At 33.6% G+C, this 13,227-nt stretch overlaps 1 protein-coding gene and 1 long non-coding RNA gene across 4 annotated transcripts in view; one reads left to right on the top strand and one right to left on the bottom strand.

The window, feature by feature from the left end:
* The window catches only part of LOC139045133 (uncharacterized), a 166,074-nt gene that overhangs the window by 78,759 nt on the left and 74,088 nt on the right, over positions 1 to 13,227 (top strand). The gene's annotated exons all lie outside the window — the stretch shown is intronic.
* CALCRL (calcitonin receptor like receptor) overlaps positions 7,935 to 13,227 on the bottom strand; it is a 103,495-nt gene continuing 98,202 nt past the window's right edge. For all 3 annotated transcript variants that reach the window (XM_014852906.3, XM_014852908.3, XM_014852907.3), the window contains one exon: positions 7,935 to 11,234. In XM_014852906.3, the coding sequence (XP_014708392.1) occupies positions 11,019 to 11,234 (216 nt within the window). In that variant the 3' untranslated portion in view covers positions 7,935 to 11,018. The remainder of the gene's footprint in view (positions 11,235 to 13,227) is intronic.

Consider the following 13,227-nt stretch of genomic DNA (forward strand, 5'->3'; position numbering starts at 1 on the left):
TATTGAAATGTCTCAAAAGGCCTTGAAAATCTCAAAGATTTATTATTTCACCTTATAAAGAACATCTTAAAGACAACTGTTTTGTTTGATGTATCAGCATTGTAATAGTTGTAGGGGGAGAGTTGTCAAATCAGAAGAGACCCCCATTCTTCCTTAGGTTAAATTTCTGTAGATAAAATATTAACATGAACATTTCAGAATTTGTAAGTTTTATGGAAAGTCCCTGGAAGTTTGTCATTGCACTTGTTTTCCATAATGCTTTAACCTTGGAGGAAACACTGAACAAAATTCTATGCCAAGTTGTACTATAATTATCAGTGCCCAGGCAACACTTTGCCTGACGAGATTATGCAACAATAAAGTGCTATCGGTCATAATTTCAGTTATTATTTAAACTGTTGTTTGGCCTCAGTCTTACTTCTTTAATTTGAAGCTCATATCTTCTAGACCAGTGGTTCTCAATTTAGGGTGCACATTAGACTGGCCCATGGAGTTTTAGAAAAATCTTACTGAATCTCTTTACTTGATGTTCTTAGTATAAAAATATATATCAGGTGGCCGGCCTGATGACAAAATGGTTAAGTTCACGTGCTCCGCTTTGGCAGCCTGGGGTTTGCTGGTTCAGACCCCGGGTGCAGGACCTATGTACCACTTATCAAGCCATGCTGTGGCAGGTGTCCCACATATAAAATAACGAAGACGGACACAGATGTTAGCTCAGGGCCAATCTTCCTCAAAAAAAAAAGAAAGAAAAAATATATATACCAGGACTACTATATTATAACTCAAGATGTATTACCTTTTGTCTCATTTTTTTGAAAGGTTTTGTTATCCTTCTTTTTCTTACCACGAAAATAACAATATTTCATTGTGAGTTGCATTATTCTTATTATGAACTCTCATTAGGACTTTCACTCGAAAATGATCACTAATCAACTAACTACAGTCATTTTACATCTCTGTCATACATCTATGTTGTTTATTTGTTTTTCTCTTGTGTTTGCCTAAATATTCTGCTATATAGAGGTATCATGCTCCCTGATTTCAAAATATATGACAAAGCCATAGTAACCAAAACAGCATGGTACTGGCACAAAAACAGACACACAGATCAACAGAACAAAATCGAGAGCCCAGAAATAAACCCACGTATTCATGGACAGCTAATATTTGACAAGGGAGCCAAGAGCATACGATGGAGAAAGGAGAGTCTCTTCAATAAATGGTGTTGGGAAACTGGACAGTCACATGCAAAAGAATGAAAGTAGACCATTCCCTTACACCATGCACAAAAGTCAACTCAAAATGGATTAAAGACCTGAATGTAAGACCCAAAACCATGAGACTTCTAGAAGAAAACATAGGCAGTATGCTCTTTGACATTGGTCTTAGCAGCATATTTTCAAGTCCCATGTCTGACTGGGCAAGGGAAACAAAAGAAAAAATGAACAAATGGGACTACATCAAACTAAAAAGCTTCTGCACAGCAAAGGAAACCATCAACAAAACAAAAAGACAACCTAACAATTGGGAGAAGATATTTGAAAACCGTATGTCAGATAAGGGGTTAATATGCAAAATATACAAAGAACTCATAGAGCTCAACAACAAAAAAATCAACAATCTAATTAAAAAATGGGCCAAGGATCTGAACAGAGATTTCTCCAAAGAAGATATACAAATGGCCAAGAGGCATATGAGAAGATGCTCAACATCATTAACTATCAGGGAAATGCAAATCAAAACTACAATGAGGTATCACCTCACTCTGGTCAGGATGGCTATAATCAACAAGACAGGAAACAACACATGTTGGAGAGGATGTGGAGAGAAGGGAAGCCTCATACACTGCTGGTGGGAGTGCAAACTGGTGCAGCCACTATGGAAAGCAGTATGGAGTATTCTCAGAAAATTAAGAATAGATCTACCATATGGTCCAGCTATCCCACTGTTGGGTATTTATCCCAAGAACATGCAAACACAAAGGCATAAAGATACATGCATCCCTATGTTCATTGCAGCATTATTCACAATAGCCAAGACTTGGAAGCAACCTAGATGCCCATCAAGGGACAAATGGATAAAGAAGATGTGGTATTTATACACAATGGAATACTACTCAGTCATAAGAAATGACGAAATCTGGCCATTTGCGACAACATGGATGGACTTTGAGGGTATTATGCTGAGTGAAATAAAAGAGAGGGAGAAAGTCAAATACGATATGATCTCACTCATAAGTAGAAGATAAAAACAATGACAAACAAACACACAGCATTGGAGAATGGATTGCTGATTACCATAGAGGAAGAGGGGAGGGCAAAAGGGGTGATTAGGCTCACATGTGAGGGGATGGACTATAATCAGTTTTTGGATGGTGAACATGATGTAATTTACACAGAATTCGAAATATATAATGATGTACATCTGAAAGCTATATAATGTTATAATCCAATGTTACTTCAATTAAAAAAGTAAATAAATAAATAAATATTCTGCTATAATCTATAGACCAGAATTTGTATCTTCAGTACATAAGGACAATCTCAGAAGCTCCTAGAAAATAAACATACTAAATTTTTCAAACTACTGACACCTCAAAGAATAGATGTTTGGGTACACACTTAAACTTTCAGACTGCACCAGTGGAGTGAACCAGGATTTTGAGAACACTTTTTCAGTTGCACAAGAGACAGCTCGTGAGATTCCTAGTCTGAGATCCAGCAGAACAATTAATTTCTTAAGGGTGAAGGAACTGATAAGAGAATATTTGATTATGATTATTTGTGTGGAATATTTTTAATATTTCATTTGCTCTCTATATAAGTAAACCTCTTTTCTTTCATTTTAAGATATCTAACCCACAATTTTATAAGCTTTATTTTGAAACTGAAATAAAACATTTAAAAATAATATCAGATTCTAACTGATCTCCCAGAATCTTAGGGAAAAAAAACTTTATTAAGTATTCATACTTTTCATGGTAATATAGTTATTTACCGTATTTACCATTTAGCATTGATTCAGTAAGAAGATATTCTCCTTCCTATCAGTATATATTGAGCAAATGGATTGTGTACTGAAGGACTTAACTTGAAGGGTCATATTTGAGAACGACGGTCATCAAATTATGGTCATTTGTGGGAAGACTTTGACTGCTCTTATGCAGTAAATACTTACAATGCCCTCCTAGGGAAACTGGCCTGATATCTGGCTCAAGGGTCCCACACAGGCTCATGGATGGTAAGGGAGATCAATTCTGGCATGCCAAGAATCATGTCAGATTTGGGGAACCTTAAGAAAAGAGGAATTCACCCAAAGTTTTAGATACAGTGGGTAAAATCTTGGGTAGAGAGATCTCTTTTTTTGGCATGATTTGTTAGTCTCAAGATGACCAAAAAAACAGGCTTTTGAAAATCCAATCCAAGATTCCTTATAAATCTTCCAAGCAAAAGTTAAGTTTGTGGCCTTAGTGGTTGTTCAGTGCTGTATGGTTAATGAATTAGATAAATTAGATTAAATGGACATATTCCTCGAAAAATATAAACACCAAAAATGGCTCCAAAAAACAGGCAATCTGAATAGACCTATGCCAAGAGAAGGATTTGAATCAGTAATCAAAAAACTACCCACCTCTGGTCCATATCCACATGGCTTCACAACTGAGTTTCACCAAATGTTCAAAAAGAGTTAATACAAACTCTTCAAATAATTCTTCACGAACGCTTCAAAAAATAGAAGAGGAGGGAATGCTTCCAAAATCATTCTATGAGACTGGTATTACCCTGATACCAAAAGCAGACAAAGACATCACAAGAAATGAAAACTACAGACCAATATCTCTTATGAATATGAGAGACGCAAAAGTCTTCAACAAAATACTACCAAACTGAATTCAGCAACATATAAAAAGGACTAGACACCATGACCAAGAGGGATTTATTCCAGGGATTCAAGATTGTTTGAACATCTGGAAATTAATTAATGTAATACATCATATCAATAGAATATTAAATAAAAATTGCATGATCATCTCAACAGATGCAGAAAAAGCACCTGACAAAATCCAACACCCTTTCATGACAAAAGCAATCAGCAAACCAGGAATAGAAGGGAACTTCCTCAATGTGATAAAAGGCATCTACAAAAAAATCCACAGTTAACGTACTTAATGATGAAAGACTGGATGCTTTCCCCTAAGATCAGGAACAATGATATATGCTCTTGCCAATTCTATTCAATGGAGCTTCTAGCCACGGCATTTAGACAACAAAGAAAGAAAAGGCATTCAGATTCAAAAGGAAGAAGTAAAACTATATCTGTTTACAGATGGCCTGATCTTTTATACAGAAAATTGTAAAGAATCTACTAAAATATATTAAAACTAAGAAATGAGTTCAGCAAGGTTGCAGGATAGAAGACCAATATTCAAAAGTCAATTTTATTTCTATACACTTGCAATAGGCAATCCAAAAGTGAAATTAAGAAAGCAATTCCATTTGTAATAGTATCAAAAAAAATAAAATGCTTAGAAATAAATTTAACAAATGAAGTACCAACATACTCTGAAAACTAGGGAACATTGAAAGTAATCAAAGATTTAAGTAAGAGTAAAGTCATCCAATGTTCATAAATCTGAAGATTTAATAACATTTAACATTAAAGTGGCAATACTCCCCAAGTTATCTACAGATTCAATGCAATCTCTATCATAATCTCAGCTGACTTCTTTGTACAAATTGACAAGCTCATTCTAAAATGCATATGGAGTTGCAAGAGATCTAGCATAGCCAAAACAATTGTGAAAAAGAAGAAAAAAGTAGAATAACTAACACTTCCTTATTTCAAAACTTACTACAAATCAAAGGTAATCAAGACAGTGTGGTTTGGGTGCAAAGGCAGATAGAAGTTAGAGTTCAGAAGTAAATCCATATATCTATGGTCAATAGATTTTCAATAAGGATACCAAGACAAGGATACTCTTCAATGGAAGAAAATAATCTTTTCAACAAGTAGTGCTGGGACAAACATATAGTCACATGCAAAAGAATAAATTTGGACCCTTTCCTCATACCATATACAAAAATTAACCCAAAACGGATGAAAGACTAAGAGCAAAAACTATCAATTCCTTAGAAGAAACCATAGGGGTAAATCTTCACGATCTTGAATTTGGCAAACAATTCTTAGATATGACACCAGAAGTATAAGCAACAAAAGAAAAAAAATAGAGGGGCCAGCCTGGTGGCGCAGTGGTTAAGTTTGCATGTTCCACTTTGGTGGCCCAGGATTCGCTGGTTTGGAACCCAGGTGTGAACCTATACACCACTTGTCAAGCCATGCTGTGGCAGCTATCCCATGCATAAAGTAAAGAAAGATGGGCACAGATGTTAGCTCAGGCCAGTCTTTCTCAGAAAAAAAAGAGGAGGATTTGTGGCAGATGTTAGCTCAGGGCTAATCTTCCTTAAAAAAAAAAAAAATAGATAAATTGTATTTCATCAAAATGATAACCTTTTGTAGTTTGAAGGACACCATCAAGAAAGTGATAACACAGAATGGAAGAAAATATTTGCAACTATATATCTAATAAGGGACCTGTATGTGTAATATATGAAAAATCCTCTCAACTCAATAATAAAAAGACAAATAATCCAATTAAAAATGGACAAAGGATCTGAATAGACATTTCTCCAAAGAAGACATACAAATGGCCAGTAAACATGAAAAAAGGCTCAACATCATGAGCCATCAAAAAATGCAAATTAAAACCACAGATATCATTTCACACCTGTGGGGATGGTTAAAATAAAAAAGATAATGATAAGTGTTGGAGAATAGTGGAGAAATTATAACCTTCATACATGGTTAGTGGTAATGTAAGATGTTTGGAAAACAATCTGGTAGTTCCTCAAACAAACACATTTAACACATGACCCAGCCTTTCCATTCCTAGGTATATACTCAAGTGAAATTAAAGAATATCTCCAAACAAAAACTTGTACACAAGTGTTTCTAGTAGCATTATTCATAATAGCCAAGAGATGGAAACAACACAAATGTCTATCAGCAGACAAATGGATAAACAAAATGTGATAAATTCATGCAATGGAATAATTCAGGCATAAAAAGGAATGAAATACTGATACGTGCTAAAACATGAATGAACCTCGAAAACGTTATAAGTCAAAGGAGTCAGACACGAAAGATCACATTCTATAGGATTCCATTCATCTGAAAGTTCAGAATAGGGAAGTCTATTGAGACAGAAAGTAGATTAGTGGTGCTTAGAGCTGTGGTGGGAACAGGGATGGGAGGATAAAAGCATGATAGCTAAAGGATATGTGATTTCTTCTTGAGGTCATGAAAATGTAATAAAATTGACCAGGGGAATGGCAACACATGTCTTTGAAGAAATGAAAATATACTATACTAATATAATATACTAAAAGCTACTTTAAATGAGTGAATTGTATGGTATGTTAAACATATCTCAAGGAAGCTGTTAAAAAATGCAATATGACTGTAGATTTGTGAAATAAACTTAAGGAAATCTAAATTATAAATTAACACCCTTGCCCACCTATGTAAATAATCAGACCAAACTTTAAGAAACCAGACTTATTTTTTTTTTTTTTGAGGAAGATTAGCCCTGAGCTAACATCTGTGCCCATCTTCCTCTACTTTATATGTGGGACGCCCCCTGAGCATGGCTTGATAAGCAGTGCATAGGTCTGCACCTAGTCTCCGAACCAGAGAGCCCTGGGCCACGGAAGCAGAGCGCATGAACTTAATTGCTATGCCACTGAGCTGACCCCAAACTAGCCTTATTTTTGATCAAGAATATTTATTCTTTGAAATTATTATAATCACAAGAAAGGGATATTGTAAGAAAAAAATGCAAAATCCTTTGAAATGGATATATATATATATATACACCTCCTCTCCTATATGTATATATATATCCCCTCTCTCTCTATATATATTAGATTATTATATATATATGTGTGTGTGTATCTCTCTCTATATGTACATATACATATATACAAAAGAGTATTGTGTGTGTAATATACTGTTCTCTTGTTATATTTTAGAGTTGTTACAGTGTCCTTTTAGTGCTTTCTAGTGTGCCCTTCTGGGTTGTCTTGACCTTTCATTATTTTGAGCTATTTTACAGATATGTTACTTGCAGGAAAACTGATAATAATGTACATTATTCTTGATCATGGAAATATGAATTAGATATTCAATGGAATGCAACTGATTATTTCCCTGAGCATTGAACTGTTTTGCATCTATTTATGAATTCATTTTATCATTTCTTGTGTTCTTCTATATGTGTGATATTTTGAGTTCTTTGAATGGTTGTAACATCTTACTGGTTCTCTCATTAATGAATAAATTAAAAAACACCTGTGATATGTTTTCATTTTATATTTTTGTGATTCACAATTTTGTCCTCTTTTATTTTTTATTTTCTTACGGAGGTAACATTGATTGATAATATTATATAAATTTCAGGTGTACATCATTGTATTTTGACTTCTGTATAGACTATGTTGTGTTTACCACCAATATCTAGTTGCCCCTTTACCCCTTTCTCCCCGCCCCTACCCCCTTCCCCTCTGGTAACCACCAATCTGTTCTCTGTATCTTTCTGTTTGTTTGTTGCCATTCTTATTTTTTTATCTTCCGTATATGAGTGAAATCATAAGGTATGCCCTCTTTTAAAAATTATCTTTAGCTAGTTCTTTTCCTTTTTCTTTGTGCTATTCAATACTACACAGTGGAATATAGTGGGGAAAGAAGACAAAGCCCTGTACATTCTCCTATTTTTCAGCATCCTTTTCTTTCTTTCAGCCTAGGAAGGAATTTGCATACACTGCATTTATTTGGAATCTTCTAGCTTAAAAAACAAATTCACAACTTTTTAAAAATTGGTTTATGGAAGGATTTACAGGTTTATTGATGACTTCAGAGAGGGTAACAGAGATGAGAGTCATTGATTTTAAGAGTTATTCCACTGATTACTGTAAAGAATTATGTTTGTAAGTTAAATTATTCAGCAGTCCAGTAAAAATGAATGAAAATCAACTTTAACTCATAACTTTAATATTTTCATACAATCAAAAAATAGAGATATACATTAAGTAGGCATAACATGAGTTGTTTTAATTGTCCAGAATATCTTGGGTATGTTTTACAGAATAAAGAAATGGTGCTTCCTATTAGCAGATTAAAACCAAGAGAAAATTAAAACAAATTCACATTTTAAAAAAATTGTTAAGCAATAAATACAGCACTACAGCTACAATTTTTTCTATGTACACCAGATTACATCTGAACAAACACTAAATTCCAGAATGGATATTTTATGAATAAATGCACTGGAAAATAACTGTATAAAATAAAAAAAGATAGATTAGAATTTTTAAAAATTAAAGTATGACTTATACAGTACTTGCAGGAAAATAGCAGATCCAAATTTTAAAAGTTAGAAATTCCCAAAATTAGTTTTTAGATACCAACGAAGTTTGCTTTTAAAAATATTGATTGTACCTTTTCTTCATGAGTAAGATACAAAGGAGATGTTAATTAGCACTTCAGCTTTAGAGAAGACTAATATTTAAAAATATTACCCCTAAAAAATGTGGATCAAAACTGAGACTAATTAATCATGGGCTGTCTCCACCTGAACACTGTGCAATAGGTGATTCTTGGCCATAAAGGAAATCTGATCGAAAATTAATATGACAACAGCACAGTAAAAATACTTGACAGCCACAACATGATTTTAACATGATAGCTGATAATGCGATATCTTCTACTGTCGTTTATAGGTGAGACTTGACAGTTTGTCTGGAAGGATGCTGAAATATGTGAACAGCATCAGCAAAGGATTTGAATCTGCGTCTTTGACTAATAAATAGCAAAAGAATCAATTTGTTTAACAGAATTTTTGTATAATTTAGGCAACAGAAAGTCCAGAATAGCCTGCATTCCTTTTTGTGACAGCGTGCTGTAAAATTCACAAATTTGAAGTTCACTTAATAAAACCTTTACACATATATAGATAAATTATAAATTATAAATGTATTGACTAGGCCATTTAACATGCTAATTCTTACTAATTTAGCTAATTTTCCTGGACAATTTCAAATGATTTCTGAAGTCACCATCTATTGACAGTTTAAGAAACAACCTATGATGACTAAGTCACTCAGTTTAATCCATTTTAAGCAGATTGACCCACTGCAAAAATGCATACACATAATGACTTCTCCTCCCAAAATTGACTTTTACTAATTGAAGGCATTTTTGTTTTTTAGAAATTTCAGTGGAAAATAACATTAGGGAAACTGAGTCCCATTTAAATGTCACTTTAATTCGTTGGCAAGATGTCCTTCCACCTTCCTTTAATTATTTCATAAACGTTCTGACAAGTCTTCCTCAATGATGGAGTCAAGTCTTTCACCGATTTGTTTTATCATTTATAGTAGCTCTATTAAAATATTAAAACATTGTGTATGATAGATAATGTATTGCCATAGTTTTTTTAAAACTAGCCTGAAACATTTCCAAAGCTGTGTATCTTCTTATAGTAAAAGTCAGAAAAGTAATATTTTTAATGGGGTAAAAACCGTAAGAGTAGTGGATTGGCATTTATTACAGTAGGAGTTGTTTATATTTTCTGGATTAGAATGCAAGTTCATCGTCAAAATAAGAAAAAGAAATATGTCAAACATACCTATTCTTAAGGTATGAATCATCAAAGCTAATATACTCAATAAAACAATGGCCTTGAATTTTTTTAATAAATATATCTTATCATAGATATTTCTGATATCTTAGTTTTTAAACAAACTTCTGATGCTGGCATCTGGTTGTCTTTAAAATATTTACCAAATATAGAATTCCAGACTCTATTTTATTATAAAATCAGCCCAGACATAGTATCAGATATTAACATGCACACATTGTTACGTTATGTGTTTGTTTTTAAAAATCTTACCTAGATTGTATGTATTTGATTTGAGACTATAAAATAGAATAACAAAGTATTTACAAGCTCATTTTTCACAACAATTTTTTTTACAAACTTCCAAGAAAATAAGAAATCCTTCATTGATTTCCTTCATGTAAAATACCTGCTAATTTGTCTACACAGTAGAAATGGAAGGGGCATAGTTTCTATTTACAGATACAGGGAAACTGATTCCCTCCCACTTGTGTAGTAAGATAGGAAAGTAGCTGCAAGGTGTTCTGTAGTATCAACAAGGTGTCTCCCTGATAATACCAAAGTGGAATTGCATATTATAATACTATCCATCAATTCTCAAAAGCAGATATGACACAGGGGGCAGCTGTGACATATCAGCAAATGAGTAGCCAAAAGCAGTTCTGCTCAATTGCCTTCCTTGGGGAGAATAGGGTGAGCCAACAGGAATAATTAAGTCTTTATCTGGTCCGTTGCAAAGGGGAGACACAAAAAGGGCTAGAACACTTTCTGGGCAAAAAAATCAAATGCACCAATGAATATGGGATAAAGATTTTAAAAACAAATGAAAAGCTAATTTTCTCTCCAAGTCTATAGGCCTTGGCTAGGTCTCTTTAGGCAACAAGAGTAGAGTGATGCCCAATGTGTATGTGGACTTTTACAGTCTTATTCATTTGTGAATTCATGCAGTGGTGTGCTGGAACTGGCTCACGCCAGCCTACAAGAGTTGATTGTGTTTATATTTTCCCAATTCCACATTCAGTGACGTCAAGTTGACAGCTTAAAATCAGCCGTGGTAAGAGTATTTACACCGCAGAAACTGGCAAACGTTACACATCAGAGCTTTGTTTCCCCATAGAGCTGCTTGTTAAACATTATCAACACATTTCTGACTTCATGGAGGGTTTTCTTTGTGGCATTCAAAAAACTCATTGAATATCAAAGTCTTCTAGTTGTAAAGTCATGGATCCGGGTCTTTGAGATAGGAGTGGCATAAAATAGTTAAGTAACCCTCCCTCCATTATCAATCATATAACTTCCCTGGCTTTAAGATAATATTTTCAATATCAGGCATGCTTTTTCCATTTAAGTGTTCGCTAGGATAGTCATGACTGTAACCTGTACCATCACTGATTGTTGACACTGTGTAAGATGCAGTACGGAGGGCATCTGAATGGGAAAAGCTGTTTCCAAATTGGATTTTATATTGATTCCAGTTTCTTTTCAAAATTGCTTGAACCTATCAATCAAAAAGAAATAGAAAGACAAGAGCAATCCATTAACTGAAATGAAGATATTCTATTTAATACTACAATAAATTATGTAGTATAGCTTTTTTTCTAAAAAATGCATTGATGTTAATTAGTGACTAAAATTGCCTTATTTCCTTACTTAATTTAAAAAATAATTGAGCAAGCCATCTTTACGTTAGGGAATTCACTGCAATTATTCTGTACTTTTAGACTCCGTGAATATTTTTCTTTCCATGCCTTATCTCTGAAGCTTTAATAATGCATAAGAATGTATTGTTTTTGAACAAATAGTTAATCCAGACACCCCATTTACAAGCTTGCATGCACAACATCCAGCTTTATATAAAAATCTTTACGAATAAACTGAGAAGAGAATTAATGGTGCCCCTCTGCCTGGATGAATTTGAAGTTTATCAACTCTTCCTTGTTCTCTGCCTGGGGTTAGAGATCAGGCCTAGGTAAGCCATATAGAGTGACTTTGGTTTTAATTGAACGTAAGACACCAAGGTGATTTTCTTCACATTGAGTCAGCGAGCACAAATGGGAATATTCAAATACATCTCCAACTCAATCACCTGGACATTTCCAGATGTCTGATGAGTAAGCAGACCAGCTTGGGGCAGTCTGCTTGGGGCTGATACATTCTAGGTTATGAATGTATTAGCCACATCCCTGTAACCTGATCTATGTCTTCCCAAAGCATGCACAGCTTTGAGTTGTCTTCCCCAAACTCTCTACTGCTTTTTGACCCTTTGATTTCAAAGGAAATCCGAGCACCTAAAAGCAATTTTCCATACAGTATACATGTATTCTGTAATACATATAATTCATGTATTACAAACATACTCATGCAAAAATTGTTTAACTTTCTGCTAAGTATATAGAAGTCCTCAACTTTTTATTCACTTTATTCATGTGTACACCTCAATATTAAACTTTAAAATAGGGCTGGCTTATTTCAGTCTTCTCGTTTTCCTGTCAAATAGATCAAGAAAACTTACTTCTCCAAATTACAAACAATCTCTAGCAAATATCATGGGATACTTTAAAGTCTTGTTAGTGTCTCCTATACTCTGTTACTTAAAATGAACAGACTGTTTTATTGTCTCATTCATGTTTTATCATGTAGAAAAACAGAAGAAACAAATATGAAGTCAATGAGTTTCTTTAGTTAGAATTCAAAATGAGTTATTAGAATTTCATGGTAGCTTTTCTATCCTCTGTAATTCAAAAATCATGTAATTAGAAATACAATAAATTGATTTTAGAAGTTATATTATTATGAAACTCAGAACTTCAGGACTTTCAAGCTTATTTCTATATCTGAAGGAAATAATTTATATTTATATTTATGTAAATTTTCTTTGAAAAGAGCATTTATAGGACAACACATATATTTATCTGGCAAAAAAATTACACTTTGTTTCCCTCATGGTTAAGTAACGTATTTATAAATTTTGCAAATAATATATATAAATTAAGGTAATTTACAAATAATATCTGCATATGTAATATCTTCAAGAACACAAGCAAATAAATGGAATGGCTTTAGAGTGTGACTTTTAAACACATATTCAGGGATTTAAAGCAAAAATGACTTTTGGCCAATTTTCTAATTATTTCTGCTGAGAATTGGTTTTGATCCTAGTTTTTATGCTAAAATAATTTCTCCTCACTTTGTTACTGAATGCTGGGCTGATTGAATACGTACACTATATAGTTTCTGGTTGAAAGGAAGAGGAAGGTAGCTCTGTACCAAAGATTCTACATAAATGTGGAGAAGAAGCTGACAGGAAGAAATATCTTAGCTGTGAACATAGTACTTACAGTTTTAAAAATGAAAGCTTCAATTCAATTCTAAAAGCCACAATGGTTTTTGAAATATCTGAATGGTTTGTTCTCGAAACATCTAGTTTGACTAAAATCATCACCCTATTTCTTTCTTGACAATAAATCATCAGAAAAACCATGGAAAGTTTA

This window comes from Equus asinus, chromosome 4 (assembly GCF_041296235.1).
Source record: "Equus asinus isolate D_3611 breed Donkey chromosome 4, EquAss-T2T_v2, whole genome shotgun sequence".
Classification (NCBI taxonomy): Eukaryota; Metazoa; Chordata; class Mammalia; order Perissodactyla; family Equidae; genus Equus; species Equus asinus.